Source organism: Styela clava, chromosome 9, assembly GCF_964204865.1.
Source record: "Styela clava chromosome 9, kaStyClav1.hap1.2, whole genome shotgun sequence".
Taxonomy (NCBI): domain Eukaryota; kingdom Metazoa; phylum Chordata; class Ascidiacea; order Stolidobranchia; family Styelidae; genus Styela; species Styela clava.
The window spans coordinates 6,129,546-6,146,005 of record NC_135258.1 but is presented as its reverse complement, the minus strand read 5'-3'; the positions used below and the strand labels follow the sequence as shown (position 1 = coordinate 6,146,005).

Below are 16,460 nucleotides of genomic sequence, written 5' to 3'. Positions count from 1 at the left end.
CAGTGTTCCCCAACCTATAGCATTATGGGTTGCCTGAAAATTTATTTGGGTAGATTGTGTTTTCACCGCAAACTTAGAATGTTTTTGATTTTACTTTCTGGTAAATTTTATTCATTATTTTGTATTGAAGTGTTGCTCAATAGTAATACTTTGTAAGGGTGACCGTACATTTGAACCCATGTACATTTGAACCCATGCGTATATCCACGGGTTCAATCTATATGCGGGTGCTAAAACCCATGGGTTAGGGTTAGTATGGGTTTAACTATCCGTGACACAAAAAAAATTCCATAGGTGCAATTGTCATGGGTTCAAATGTACGTGGGTTCAAATGTAATGGAACCCTTTGTAAGTATCTAAAACTTGTCAGCATCTATTTTGCTTAAAGCTACGCCACTATATCAAAAACTCGTTGATGGCAAACCAGCGCAGCTCTCTCACGTTGAAGTGATTTCTGGGAAAACATTGGTTTATGTAAAAATGATTGTTTTAAATTCTAAGTAATTTAATTTTACGACCATAAAAGCAGTACATGTCGTTTAATATTTGAGCATATTCTTAGGCCGAGAGACCAAACAAAATTTATTTATAAAAAATTTGGGTCGCAGGAAAGAAGGTTGGGAACCACTGCTCTTGAGAATGCTTTTTGATCATGGGACGCAACAATGAAAATATATGACAGCATAGAAACACTCGATGTAACATCAAAACTATTCTGTTTATTTCAATAATATATATTTGCCTGCTTATTTTGCAAAGTTTATCAAATTTTTTAAATCACTACCCGCATTTATTAGTGATCAATAATTCGGTTTAATAGTAGCGACAACGGGAAGTCTTTACATGTATAGTACAACAAGGAAAACTTATTCTATAGGCCTAGCATGCTGTGAATGTTTAAGTGTAAACAATCATCTCAGTTGCATTATATATTAATGATCAAATTTGAATGCAACAACATGAATCCAAGCGCAACCTGAATTCTATTAGCTGCAATCACTGTTGTTTGTAAGATAATACTATTTGCTCAATTCAATATTTCTACCAATGAAATTGTTGCCATTGGAAAGTTGAAAGGACGCACTGCAATGCAAAGTTTGAGACCTGGGGATGTTGGCCAAATACCTTTTTTTTAAGGGTAGATAAAAAGCATAGTGTCATTCATAAGGAGTTGTGTCAAAAAAACTATGAGTTACATTGCTATGACTGGTATTTATTATTTTCAAAATCCAATCACTAACGTTTATTTCATATATATAGTTGAAAGAGCTATCTACTTCATCCTTCCATCCAGATTATTTAGTTTTTTATAGGCATGCAAAATTTTGCATATCGCAGTCATTCAAGCCCCTTGAATAAACAGTAACAATACCAAACTAAATATTTTCTCAATTTCAGATAATTTTAGGTATAAATATTAAAATCATGTCATCCTCTGCCTTGCCGCCACCAAGAAATTTACCATCCTGGTCTCGAGTCTCTACATTCGATAGATCACGATATCCAAAGCCATTTTTGCGAGACAGGATTCCACTGCCACCTAATGGCGACGCGACTGCTGATTTCAACACGAGCTTAAGCAACGTTGACGTCCAATTTCTCGAAAAAATGACTTCTAATGTCCAACACCATTTATTAAGTCAAGATAAAAGCATCAAATTTTTGCAACAACAACATTCTGAGACTTTATCAAAATTACATGCAGAGCTCGAAATGCTAAAAAGAGATAACAAAGCTTTACAGTTTAAAATTGTGTCGACTCAAAAAGGTATTTCATCTTTTCAAAATTTAGATGAAACTATACAGTCGTATTCCAATACAGCTCCTGCTGATATCAAAACCCTTCTTTTGCAAGAGGAAATTAAAGATTTGAAACAAGCATTAAAAGAGGCGAGTTTGAAAAATAATGAAATGCAAGAAATGATTCATAAGCTCGAATCGAATAAAACAACTGGACTCGAAACTACAACTGACTTACAAAATGCTGAATTAAGCAGACGACATCGTAGGAAATACTCCGTCAGTAATTTGTCAACACCATTGCCCCTCAATGCCACCCTAAATCCTCTTCAAATACGAGACAACATATCGGACGCACCACGTCTGCCTTCAAAAGCTGAGTGTGAATTCATCATTCAACAACTACATGAAATAAATTGCCAGCAACTGCAGGAGCTTTCTCGACTGCGCGCAGATCGTCGAAGTATGACACCACGAAGCTCCATTACACTCGATTCACCGGTAATGAAGATGTACAGTTCAACTGAAAAGGAGTCATTCTCAGATACACGACTGCCCAGGATACCAGTGAGGCCGTCCATCAGAAAATCTGTCAAGAGTGCCAGTCTTACAGACATGGAGGCTTCTTTTCCAAGCCTTGAAAGCACAATGACAATAAATCCTGCTGATCGTCACAGACGTCAGCAAAAAATAAATACTAAACAAATCAGGAATCTAAAATAGTTTATTCATATTTCTTTAGCACTGACCTGTGATCACTGTGGCTAGCTTGAAATAAGCAAAATTTTTTAAACTTATTCAAAACTTTTTTTAATCCCTATTTTGACTGACAGTTATTCAACTTGACAAAATCTTTTAGGTTTTATTCATATTTATATCCAGTAATCGTACAGATAAATTATATTTAATCAATTTTTTCAATGATTATTAAGTACATGGAATGCACTCATTGTATATACTTATACTACTGTGTTGTTTAATTATACTTTGTTGAGTTTTCACTGTCTCCAATTACATTTTTGTGACTCCATTATATGAGTATTAGTGTGCTTTGTAATAATAGTATTCATCACTGATAGTAACAATATACGTTCGAGTACATATGTGTTCAATATTTGTGAATATATAGGGTCTGTTAGTGTGTAGGGGATTAATGATGTTGCGTCGTAACGGTTCTCAAACATTTCAAGCTGCACTCCCTTTATCTAACAAATATTTTTATTCACTTCACGTCGCCATCAAAAAATTGCTTGAACTCTCCTTGCGGGAACCGTCCCCGCTGTTTGAGAACCCCTGAGTTAAAACAATTAGACAGAGTATGTATCATCGCTGGCTTAAGTCTATGAAATGATATGGAGTTGGAGGAAGACTAATTCAAAAGTAAACTGTGGTCATTTTTTGCAAGCGATTTTTGACTTTTTGTTAAAATAATAGTCACATTCTCGCTCCAGTTTAAAAAAAAATTTAAAAGACTAGCTGCAAGTGAGAAAATCCAATTTCGATAACAAAAGATTCGACATATGAAGGCCATCTATAATTGTCTATAGAAAATGTATTGTCAGCTTAATGCTCTTTGACTTTTATTATATTTATCACCATCAAGAGTCTAAAATCTAGACAATTGGAGTTTGAAAGGTTCCAGCTTTGACTGGAAAAGATTTGAACTCCTGGATAGGATGGTTAGGCTTGTTAATGAAACTAAAGTTGGATTCATTAAATTTCTATGCAAAAAGTGACATATCTCAACATAATTTCTACTAGGGGCGATTCAGGCCATTGTCAAATGATGGTTTTTCTTGAACGGCATTGGCAACATGGAACTTATTGATTGAAAAAGTATTCATAAAATAATAGAACAATTACTCAGGGTACAATCGTAAATATGTACAATAAGAAAAAATATATAAAATTATTGAAATATAAAGTAGATCACGACCGTGATATTGATAACCATTCTTATATAAAGTTTAGATGAACATAAGAAGATAGGGTACCGGTAGTACGGTTATTGGAACCCAAGTATACAAAAAAATTGTTCTAACGATTCCGCTAGTGGACGCCCTAATTTTGTAACAGATGTGGACGGAGTCGCACTCTGTTGTCTGGAGGTAAAATTTATTAGAGATCATTTTTGACAATGGCATACGGATAAAGAAAACAATAAGTAGAATTTAAAAAAAAAAAATTAGTATATTACATTTACATGCGCTCGACCTCCACACAAAGAAATTTATTTTCGGTACCGGATACCCTGTACCGCAATAAATTTACATACACGCTGCTAATGCTCGACATAGCGCCAAGAAGGCAAATTATGCTGTGTTTACAAGTTCTGCCTTCCGTTGCGTTGTTATTTTTTTCATCATAAAAGAGACTCTGTAACGAACGGTACGGTACCAGTACGTTTTATTGATGATACCTATAACTTTTTCAACTTTATCATTCTATCGAACTATCTTGATTCGGTTTCCAAATTTTTTACCTACGAACTTACAGACTTAAGTTAAGGCTGTTGGTACCGGTACCGGTACCTGTTCGATACCGGTACTTTCATGCAAAGGTTTTCATTGCCGTTACCGGTACTGAAATGGTATCAATCGATTTACGGTACCTTACCGGTAACGTACATAAATGAAACTTTTAGCGGCTTTTTTAAGTTTCAGAATGTATCGTACCCCCACACTTTAACCCGAATAAAGTTGAATAGAGGGGTATTTTAACTCAAAATGATAGGATTTACCTATTTATCTCTGGGAATAGAAAGTCGATAACACAGCTTTTAATCATATGCGAACCACGCCCTCTCGTCTGGTTACCAATTTCAGAATTTGGGTCGCATACCTTGTGGGGATTAGTTATTTGTTTCTGATTTTGATGGGGGAGGAATCTGTAACCAACCGGTGGTTACATGAACCACCCTACTGACTCAAGTGACAACCTACAAGTTCTGGAGTAACGATGGTAACCAGTACAGCAATCCTCTCGCACATAATTATCTCCACAGAAATCAAACCTGGAAGTGGGGTCAGGAGGTGGCAAGTATACTTGCACAATGATCCACACTGCTGAGCCTGTTTTTTCTCTGAAAGAGATGCATATGTGATACTCACCCCTGAATGCCTGAGAAAAGTCTCAAATGGCCGCTGAAATATTACTGAAAGCAGAGCACGATATATTGATATGGTTATTATTACTCTCAGTGAAAATTATTTTTACAGAATGTTATCGTATTACAGTATTATGTCATATGAATTCTGATATGATGGATTCACCAATAGACTTGGATTTACAATTTCCCCAAACATATGTGGAAATAGAGGTTGATGGTTCTGTGGCAGAAACTGATGATGGTCAAATAATAGGCATTGAAGTGATAGAATCAAGTGTGGGGAATGATGAATTAGTGAAAGAAGAATATGAAGTATTGGAAAATGACTATTCGAAAAAGAGGAAAGTTCAAAGCCCATTAAAAAATTACAAAAATGTAGACAAAATAGCGGAATCATTGACCAAGAATTTATTCCACAAAAAAACAAGAAAAAGAGGACGAAAATCAACACCACAGTCATTGAGCGAAGTTATCAACTCTCAGTCTCTCACTCTAATTGACAAATCTTCTGATAAGCAATGTAAAAAATGTGGAAAGATATTCAGTGTTCGTACTAGTTTGGAACAACATCTTAAACTTTTTCATGGAGAATCCAAACCATATGAATGCCATCAATGCAAAATGAAATTTATCCGAAAAGTTGACCTGAATAAACATTATCTTGTTCATCAAGTAAAAGCCGCACACAAATGCAATGTTTGTGGCAAAAAATTTAGCAAGATAAATGCGCTAACAAACCATTTATCAATTCACAAGGAGTTGAAGGAGTTTAATTGCGAAGTTTGTCAGAGAAAGTTCAAAACACATTCCGCACTAAAACGACATTTTCATACTCATACCGACAGTAAAGATTATGAATGCAAAATATGCAAAAGAAAATTTCTTTGGCCTTGGCATTTGAAGTCTCACATTCGAACACACTCTGGTGCTAAAGACTACAAATGTGAAATATGTCAAAAGAATTTTACTAAACCTAGTGATGTGAAAAGACACATGCTTATCCATTCTAACATAAAGCAATTTGAATGTGAAGTTTGTGGGAAAAAATTCACCCAAGCCGGTCATGTGAAATCTCATGAAGAAACTCACACCAATGATAGAAAGTTCGAGTGTGAATTGTGTGGATCAAAGTTTCTACGTTCAGCCAATTTAAAACGGCATATGCTCACACATACAAATCTTAAACCCCATAAATGTGATGTTTGCAGTAAATGCTTTTCACTACGACATCATCTTAAAAGGCATTTACTTCTTCATTAGCTTTCTGAGAAATACCAAATTCAGATTGTTGAACATATAAGATGGAAAATATCTGTGTTGTTCATTTTATTTTTGAACTGCTAAATCATACATATAAAGCAGTGGTTCTCAAACAGTGGGGCGCGCCCACAAGGGTGGTGTAGACAATTTTTGAGCGGACGTGAAGCTGATGAAAAATAAAAATATTCGTTAGACTTGATTTTGCCTGAGTTATTTAGAACATCTACGTGTGTTTTGAAAAAAACATACTTTTTGCCTTACTATCTGTTATTTGTAGCTAATTGTTAGCTAGGTATTTTTAAGGTAAAGCGCAGGACAAAATCTAAACGGGGGTGCGGCTTAAAAAGTTTGAGTACCACTGATATAAAGCGATATAATATGCCCTTTATACTTATTCATTTTTTACTTTTTAATAAACAACGTGGAATTATTTTCAATTCATTTGTAGTGATTATGAAGCTGAACTATAAGCAAACAAGCTTATAAAAATCGCCATCAAATTTATTCGTACTGGAATCAACGATCATTTTCAACAGGCAGACTTTATATGGAGAATTCTACAATCAAGGAAAATTTTACCTATTTTGCATATCTTTTTATTGTTGCAATGCTCATTAAAAAATAAATCTCGCTTTGTAGAATACTTTTACAATGTGGTCATTTTTGTAACTGAATTGAAAGGCCAGCAAACTCTCATTTTACAGTGATACATGTTGTGGTATATTTTTCATTTGCAATTTTTAACTGTTGTTCTGTGTAGTAACACCCCAATATTCTTTCCCAGTGTTATCAATGTGCCTTTCAGTTAGGTTATATTTTCAATACCGTCTATCACTGACCATCCATGTCATTGTTGCATCCAGAGTGCAGCTGGTCAAAAGCTTTGATATAAATTATAATATATTTTTCAAAACTATCATGTCAACTATGTGTCAGGCAGCGTTAAAAATTAGCCCCAATTAGTTCAATGAAACTCACAGTAAAACCTTTCTCATTGACTGTGTCTCCGATAATACAGTTATTACCATTTATTTTCTGCCCTAATGCCATATCAAGTATGTACTGTTGGCCTGTTGCATTCACTAATCATGATGATGATAACTGGATTCAAATTTGCCCGGTCAGTGTAACTGGTAAATTCAATGCTGGGTGGTCAAAACACTTTGGTTTTAATTTTGCAATTGCTTTCAAGACGACTTTCCTACAACTTGAAATGAATCTGCATTACAATGACAATGCGTGTTACATTTTTCTCTGAACAAGGCTATAGAAAAGCATCCAATCCTACATAGTGAAATGAAAAAAAAAATGGACGTGGCCTAGGTTTCGAAGGTATATGGTCATTGCTGTTAAAAGTCTCCGAACTCGTAGAGTTGGACAGAATGGTGCATTGGAATTTGGGAACGTATTTTGCAATAAGACAGACTTTAAATATTTTTTTTCTTTGTCAAAACGATTGTGCTGCTAATGTATGGCATAGTAGAGAATGGATGTACAAAACATCTAAGATTTGACAAACCATGTTATTAAGTTTAGCAGTTTGTACCATGGCTTACTATAAAACAGGTCCATAGGCAACGCTCTATGCTTATGCTATAGAAAATGTAGGTGCTTATTGTGACATCATTGTTTGGTTTTAGCTTATTTTACTTAATACCACCATAAGACCAAACTCAAGAGTTTAGTGAAAGAAGCTCGAGAAGTTTCATTAAAAATATATATATCGACCTGGGTCGCACTGGATATTTGAAACTTGTCTTTGGGGTCGTCCTGAAAAAAGCTTGGGAACCCCTGGTTTAGGGAGTGCTTCACTTCCTACACTTAAAACCATGAACCAACCGCCGTTTGTATTTTCTTTGAATAAAACAATATAATTTTGTTTTCGTTTAATGAGCTTTGTACGGTAACCCCATACTCTTCAAAATCATTCTATAGCCCAATGCCCTTTTATGTATGGGTAAAGCCCCAATCTGAGCAATTGATGGTGTGCCTTATGATCTGTAAAATATGAGACCCAAATTTAGCAATCCGCATGAAAAATCAACTTCTAGTAACTGAACATCTATGAGTTAATAGAATGTTGAAACATTTCACATAGTGTATAAGCCATTTAGATTTTTTTGTGCTAAAGCTCAAAGGTCTCTCTTCGCAGAATCAAATTACAAGAGTGTTGGCTGTTGTATATGGTGCAAATTTTGCAATTTAGAGTCTACTTGCCACATTCCAAACAAAGTACCAGTGTTAGATTGGTATATTTTCGAGAACTCTCAAGTCAGTTTACTAAGCGTCTTTATTCAAGTCTATTAGGCTTGCATAATCCAAGATTTTTCTCAACAAGGGTTGGATTACGTATTTTCCCAGATCCAGGTTTATACAATGAGAAAGATATTTTTCAGTGTGGCATTTGCAAAGTTTCTCCAGAAATTTCAGTGGCTCTAGCACCGAACCACCTAATTATTTAGTCACCTTTAAGAGTTCATACAAACAATAACCCTATCCTTATAAGCTTATATTTTAATTCATGATAATAATTTTGAAAGTCAATTTTAAAAATTGAAACTCGTAATCGTTTTATGTGTTCGATGGTGTGTGTTAAAACCTCAGTGGCAATGCAGCAGGAGCACTGATATGCCCCGGATGCTATTTCGAATATCAGCAGTGTTAAATGGCATATTTGCAGAACTAGTATGGCTTCAAAATAACACCGGGATAAAGATGGCAGGTCCTCAATGACTTTTATAAACAAATATATTCATTTTAAACAAATATAAAAATTGAAAGGAGGATATCAAATTAAATAATATTCTATACGCTAGTAAAACAGAGTGCGGCATTGGTCCCACCGAAACCAAACGAGTTACTAAGTGCCACCCTTAGGCCATTAGTTTTCCAACTTCTCGACTGCAATGGCACACAGTCCAAATGAATATTAGGGTCAAGCTTGTCTAAGTTTAGTGTTGGCGGAAGAACAGAATGATGGCAAGCCAGAACAGTGAATGCAGCTTCAATTGCACCAGCTGCTCCGAGCAAATGTCCAATCGCCCCCTTTGATGAAGAGACTGCTAAATTATTTATATGATTTTCAAATAAAGTGAATATTGCAACAGCTTCTGTCCGATCTCCTTGCGGAGTTGAGGTTGCATGCGCATTTATATAAGTTATATCTGACACTTTGAAACCAGAGTCTTGAATTGCACTTGCCATGGCTCGTTTCGCACCTGGGCCTCCTTCCGAAGGCAACACTATGTTTTCAGCGTCCCCTGAAAGTCCATAACCAGCAAGCCTTGAATAAATATTTGCGCGACGTGCTAATGCATGACTTTCTTCTTCTAAAACAAGCATTGCAGCACCTTCTCCCATTACAAAACCTTCCCTATCTATATCAAAAGGTCTTGAGGCTTTTTCAGGAAATTCATTGAAGCTTTTAGCCAATGCTCTTATTTGTGAGAACCCTGCTAATCCAAGTGGAGAAATACAAGCCTCTGTTGCCCCAGCAACCATGACATCACAATCACCATGGGCAATAAACCTCATTGCATCACCGATGGCATGAGCACCAGTAGCACATGCAGTAGAAACACAATGATTTGGGCCTTTGAGGTGATGTCTCATTGCCACCTCTCCAGCTGGTAAGTTCAATAATATCCTCGGTACAAAATGAGGCGACACAGACCTTGGGCCTTTGACAAGTAAATTATTCCCGGTTTCGCAAACATAATCCAACTCAACCATCCCAACACCTATAGAAACGCCCGTGTTCCATTGTTCTTTCTCTGTTGTCGGCTCCCACTTTGCGTCTTTTAAAGCTTCATCTGAAGCAGCAAGTGCATATGATGACATCATAGATTTTGAGCGATCTACATAAAGTTTTTCATCAAATTCATTTCGAGGAACGTAAGCTGCCACCTTGCAAGATATTCTTCCATATCCTTCACCTTTGAGGTTAGTTATACCACAAGAACCGTTTATTAATCGCTCCCATACTCTTTGTGTACCACATCCTAATGGAGATACAATTCCTATTCCAGTAACGACAACATTTCTTGAGTAACATCGCACAGAAAATATTGTGAATAATTTTGCATGTCGTTGGCAAAGAAACTTTTTACAGGTTTTCTTGAAAACTAAGTCCATTGCCAAAACTTTAAGTGTTAGTGTAAGATAAGATACCTTAATATAAAATTCAATTTAATCAACTTTTTCAAGGTTGAAATGAAGAGGCATGCAGAACAATATTATGAGGACCTTTGGTTGTTGAATAGTTTCACCCAGTACCATTATTAATTTGTGTAGAGTGTAGATATCGTTTAGATTTAAAAGTCCTTGGAAACAGCTGTAAAAAAAAACATGTATTTCAAAATATCCAGAAAAAAAACAATATTTGCTGAACATAGACTATATCTATTAGACTATTTTCAATTTTTCATGTGTTAATTTTACAATGCAAAACAGAAAAAAAAAGGTATAAAAAACAAGAAAATGTTATGGTACTGATACTGGTTTAAATTTTTACTCCTATCAAACCATGAGATGTCTGAAACTCTGAAGCCTATATTAAGATGGAGCAAGATATTTTACTCCAACGAACTGACTAATGACTTGATATTCCAGAAATTTACAATTCAAGTTCCCTATGTTTCTAACTGTCCATGTGTCACAGATAGGTTTTTATTCTGTGTGTTGGAAAATTCAGAAGACTCAGATTCCGGATTTGTGGTTTATTATGAGGCAACTTCACAGTTAAAGCACTTAAAACAGCTAAAAAAAAACACCGGACCAAAATTTACAGTTCAATCCAATGTTTAATGATAAAATTATCTACTCTCAGCATTTCAACTGAAATCTAAAATAATCTGTTTCTGGGTGAAAAAGAAAAAAAAACTTATTCTTTTTTTTTTTTTTTTTTTTTTTTTAAAGGTCCACGTTGTGGATTCATAACAGTTTTGTAAAAATAAATAAATGATGAAAAAATAATAATCATAGAACATAGTTACATATAATAAACAAATATATTCGTAAACATCATCCAGTATTATTCAGCAATTCATATTATTCCATTGTTGATTCCAGATAAAGTTTCCCATGTTTATCAGTAAATATACATTAATTTATATGTTTTTAATTTATAGCAGAAAAATAAAAATTTATACAATTAGTCATAGATTCTTACAAATTATGTCTAGTTCTTTTATAAAACTAGGATTATGTCTAAGTTGTTCTATATTTCTCCTTGCTAAAAGGGATTTTCTAATTCTTGTTATGACACTATTTACACTTGGATTAACATTTTCAAAAATAACTGCATTACGTTCTAACCATATTTCATATCTTGCAGTACACAGAAGAAGTATGACTGCATTACGTTCAATTAATGATAAATGTGAAAAACACTGATTATTTAGTTCTAGTAAAATACATGTTTTATAAATATTTTTTAACTCGCAATTGTTTATTTTTAATACAACTGAAAAAACATAATCATATACATTTTGTGTAAATGCACAGTTCCAAAATAAATGAGATATAAATTCGGGTTCTTGAGAACAAAGTACACATAAATCATTTCCAGTAATATGTCTAATCCTTGGTTCAACTTTTAGTGAAAGAATGTCCCACATAAGTTTATAATTGAAAGTTTCATATTATTAGCCAATATTTTACAATGTATGTTTGAACAAGCTCCTTCCAAACTACCATCTCTAAGAAACACTATTCTGTCACCCCTCTTCAAATTATCAACTATTTTATTATAAATTATTCGATGTTTCCCTTGTTCTAAATCAGTTCCAGCAATGTTATATTGCCGAAGGAAAGTAATAATGGCTCCATAATATCTATTGGGGAAAAAGGTATGTGATACACTATTATTTACAGGTATTTTAAAAATAACACTCAGTTGTTGCCCTATGTTATATTCAATGAAATTATATACGGATTGTCTACAGTGTTCAATATTAGCATTAATTCTATCACAGTAATATTCATAAGAAGTCATGACATAAAGGCACATTGTAAAAAGAGGAATATTAATTATATCATATCCTCCTAATATTTTGTTTTTACATAATGTATCAATTCTTAAGGTATTTCTACCATTAAATACAAACTTTTCAATAATATCATTAATTTGTTTTCCTATATACAACGGGATAGGGAATATTCGGGTCTCATGTACTTTCTTACCTGAATAACTTCTAGTGGGCGTGGCGTAACAATTTTTGGATATATGATTCCTGACCCCTACCTGATGACGTCATCCAAAAATTACGTCACTGCGACGTCACAATAACGAAATACAGCTTGCCAAAGTATAGCGACGGTCACCCGTAATGGCGCCTACGAGTATGTCAACAAACTCAATACGTCAGCGACCTCTCTCTTATCGGGGTCGTTGTACCGAGCTCAAAATTAAACAAGAATCACAGGCGAATAAATTGTCGCCAAGGAACGTTCACGATATCCCATTCTGACCAATTTCTGTCCAGCAATAGCTCATGTATCGTGCTACAATCTAAAATAGAGCGTTATACGATACAACTCTAACCAAGGCTTTAGACAAGCAGAAAATACATGTTATTTTACGCAATGGTTGAAGTTGGGTGCCACACACATAAAGACTTATTATTTTATGTCCAGCAATAGCTCATGTATTGTGCTACGATCTATTAATAGGGTGATATACGATACCGCTCTGAGCTAGGCTTTAGACAAACAGAAAGAACATTTAATTCACGCAATGATTGAGGTTAGGTGCCGCAGACATAAAGACTTGTTATTTAATATCCAGAGACTGATCATGTATTGGGCCACATTTTATATATAGGACGTGGAACGCTTTCACTCTATGCAAGGCTTTAGACCAGCAGAAACCGACATATTAATTTGCCTTGGCGCAATGGATGTAGTTTCTTACCTCGATAACTTATACTTATCTTAGCGTAACAATTTTTGCATATATCATTCCTGACCCTCACCTGACTTCGTCATCCAAAAATTACGTCAATGCGATGTCACAATAACGAAATCGAGCTTGCCCAATAATAGCGACCATAATGCAATCGTGATAAATACGCCTGTGTGTCCGGTATGGGTGTAGTTTCGTACCTCAATAACTTCTAGTTAACTTAGCGTAACAATTTTTGCACGTAATATTCCTGACCTTCACCTGATTTAATCATCAAAAAATTACGTCAATACGACGTCACAATAACGAAATAGAGCTTGCCTAATAATAGCGACGATTACTGGTAATGCCACCTATGGATGTAGTTTCTTACCTCAATAACTTTTAATTATCTTAGCGTAACAATTTTTGCATATAATATTTCTGACCCTCACCTGACTTCATCATCCAAAAATTACGTCAATGCGATGTCACAATAACGAAATCGAGCTTGCCCAATAATAGCGACCATAATGCAATCGTGATAAATACGCCTGTGTGTCCGGTATGGGTGTAGTTTCGTACCTCAATAACTTCTAGTTAACTTAGCGTAACAATTTTTGCACGTAATATTCCTGACCCTCACCTGATTTAATCATCAAAAAATTACGTCAATACGACGTCACAATAACGAAATAGAGCTTGCCTAATAATAGCGACGATTACTGGTAATGCCACCTATGGATGTAGTTTCTTACCTCAATAACTTTTAATTATCTTAGCGTAACAATTTTTGCATATAATATTTCTGACCTTCACCTGACTTCATCATCCAAAAATTACGTCAATGCGACTTCACAATAACGAAATAGAGCTTGCCTAATAATAGCGACGATTACTGGTAATGCCACCTATGGATGTAGTTTCTTACCTCAATAACTTTTAATTATCTTAGCGTAACAATTTTTGCATATAATATTTCTGACCTTCACCTGACTTCATCATCCAAAAATTACGTCAATGCGACTTCACAATAACGAAATAGAGCTTGCCTAATAATAGCGACCATAATGCAATCGTGTTAAATACGCCTGTCTGTCCGCTATGGGTGTAGTTTCATACCTCAATAACTTATACTTATCTTAGCGTAACAATTTTTGCATATATCATTCCTGACCTTGCCCTGACTTCTTCATCTAAAAATTACGTCAATGCGAATTCACAATAACGAAATAGAGCTTGCCTAATAATAGCGACGATTACTATTAATGCCACCTATGGATGTAGTTTCTTACCTCAATAACTTATACTTATCTTAGCGTAACAATTTTTGCATATAATATTCCTGACCCTCACCTGACTTCGTCATCAAAAAATTACGCCAATGCGACGTCACAGTAACAAAATAGAGCTGATCACCCGTAATGGCGTCTGCGACTACGTTAACAAACTCAGTGAGGGCAGCGGCCTCCCTACCACACACACATAAGGAGGGACTTGTTATTTTATGTCCAGCCATAGATCATGTATTGGGCTACAATATATTAATATGGCGTTACGCGATATCACTCTAAGCAGGGCTTTAGACAAGCAAAAACGGACATATTAATTTACGTGCACATTATATGGGTGTATTTTGTATTGTGCCACCATTTATCAGTGAGGTTTATATTTTAATTTGTTTTTTGTAAACTATACATTTTGGATAAGATAGTCCGGCAGAATCGGGCCTTAACATTGTTTTGGGACATAAATTTTTTTTTTATTGTTTAGATATAATGTATATGACATATACAATGATACCCAGGTGGGTGTGGAGTAATGTTGAGCAATTTTTTTTTATAAGTGTATTTAAAGTATTTGTACCAAGATGGCGCACAACCTGAACACTGTATGGTTACCAGGTTAGGGTTCAGAATGTGCGTCATCTTGGACCGAGAGCGCCTTTTTGTTAAAAACAATTATTTCATAACTACATGGTTTAGGTTTGCATACATAGTAACATTGAATCTCCTGACAATGTCAGAAATTCAATTTTAGTAGAATAAATGGTAGTTTATTTCACTAATACAAGCCAAGATCCATCGACAGCATCTAGCCACTTTCTATTGCGCTCTTCAAACTACATCTGGCATTTCGTTTTCCTAGTTTAAGCTTAGGAACTTGGGAAATATTTTATTAGTTGAATTGGATTGAAATATTTGACCTCGTCTTTCACTCCGAACAAGGCCATGTAATACCATCCACTGGTATCTAAAGATGTGTAACGTGTTTTCTTTTGGAAGAACCGCAACCTTTCAGTGCTGCATTGACTTTGGCAAAATTAATATATCCTTGTGGAGATAGAAGGCCAACATAGTTGAGTCAAACGTTTTGAATACTAGTACATCACACGCATATTCCTGCGTGCTTCGGTTGTACGTGGTAACGCGCACATTTTTGCGCACATGCATCAAATTCCATTTGATTATTGAGCTATAGGTTTTTGACGAGCTTTTGTGTATGATTTCATTCCATAGAATTTGTATGCTGTTCTAAAGAATACTAGTTTCAGCTTTTTCATTCATTCAAACCGCGTGTTGAAAGTAAGTTTTGTAATATTGCGGGTTGGTTTCCAACATCCTTAAATCGGTGATGCCAGTAAATCTTTAATACAAAAAGATCAGTAACATCTGCAATAAAAACAGCAGTACCCACTCAAATGACAGCTGGGGGTTGTATCTGCTCTTAGTATCTGCTCCATCGCGTGCCTCTTACAGTCTTACCAGTTTACATGAGTGCCAATTGGTATCTAAGCTCAGCCAGAGACAAAAAGTTTCGGACTGCAGTTGGCGTGACGAAATGTTTTTAAATATATATTCTACAATAAGATTATTTGATTGCATACTACTGAAAGTTCCGCCTTATATGTCTTTTCCCTTTGCACTATTCCTTTACTGATATTCGATAATATGACGCTCATCTGACATAGTTCTTAAAGTGTGTAGATGGGTACAATCTTTTTCACGCTGTTCAGCTGGGAATGCGCGAATATATATAAGAATTGCTAATATTGGTTTGTAATGCGATGAAATCCTATCTTAGCATTTCTGCCTCTCGCAATTGCTGCGTATACTTATCGGGGAAGTTCTGTGGCGTGGTTATCAAATGAAAAAACAAACATGGGATTATTTTTTCTACTTCTCTACTACTATCAAACCTTGACATTTTGTGAAAACTTTTTTCCATGCAACCTTTTTTAAAACATCCCCAACAACCACAATTACTTCTGTTATTAAACTTCCGAAACAAACACATAAAATCATCAACAGATGAATATCACCAAGTAGATATTGCTGAATTGATCTTTATTTTACCATTTTGCATGTAATTCTTTTTGGTAAACCTGTTATCTATCGTAAATACAGCACATTTGACAATGTTGTAGTGTGACTATTTTAGCCTCACATTTTTGATATTTGTAGTTAG

At 35.0% G+C, this 16,460-nt stretch overlaps 3 protein-coding genes across 3 annotated transcripts; 2 read left to right on the top strand and 1 right to left on the bottom strand.

Moving 5' to 3' along the window:
- The first annotated feature begins 1,148 nt into the window (after positions 1 to 1,148).
- Positions 1,149 to 2,841, top strand: LOC120338688 (uncharacterized). Its single transcript, XM_039406598.2, has one exon. It carries the CDS (start codon positions 1,426 to 1,428, stop codon positions 2,461 to 2,463), a length of 1,038 nt encoding a protein of 345 aa, XP_039262532.2. The 5' UTR covers positions 1,149 to 1,425; the 3' UTR covers positions 2,464 to 2,841.
- A 1,824-nt stretch (positions 2,842 to 4,665) lies between these two features.
- LOC120338691 (uncharacterized) lies at positions 4,666 to 7,983 on the top strand. The gene has a single exon (XM_039406602.2). The coding sequence runs from the start codon at positions 4,877 to 4,879 to the stop codon at positions 6,107 to 6,109; it is 1,233 nt and encodes a 410-aa protein (XP_039262536.2). The 5' UTR covers positions 4,666 to 4,876; the 3' UTR covers positions 6,110 to 7,983.
- An 856-nt stretch (positions 7,984 to 8,839) lies between these two features.
- Positions 8,840 to 10,438, bottom strand: LOC120338687 (3-oxoacyl-[acyl-carrier-protein] synthase, mitochondrial-like). Its single transcript, XM_039406597.2, has one exon. The coding sequence runs from the start codon at positions 10,241 to 10,243 to the stop codon at positions 8,915 to 8,917; it is 1,329 nt and encodes a 442-aa protein (XP_039262531.2). The 5' UTR covers positions 10,244 to 10,438; the 3' UTR covers positions 8,840 to 8,914.
- Between the last annotated feature and the right edge of the window lie 6,022 nt (positions 10,439 to 16,460).

Coding starts and splice junctions, on each gene's coding strand:
- LOC120338688 (XM_039406598.2), top strand. CDS start 1,426: ATGTCATCCTCTGCCTTGCCGCCACCAAGAAATTTACCATCCTGGTCT.
- LOC120338691 (XM_039406602.2), top strand. CDS start 4,877: ATGGCCGCTGAAATATTACTGAAAGCAGAGCACGATATATTGATATGG.
- LOC120338687 (XM_039406597.2), bottom strand. CDS start 10,243: ATGGACTTAGTTTTCAAGAAAACCTGTAAAAAGTTTCTTTGCCAACGA.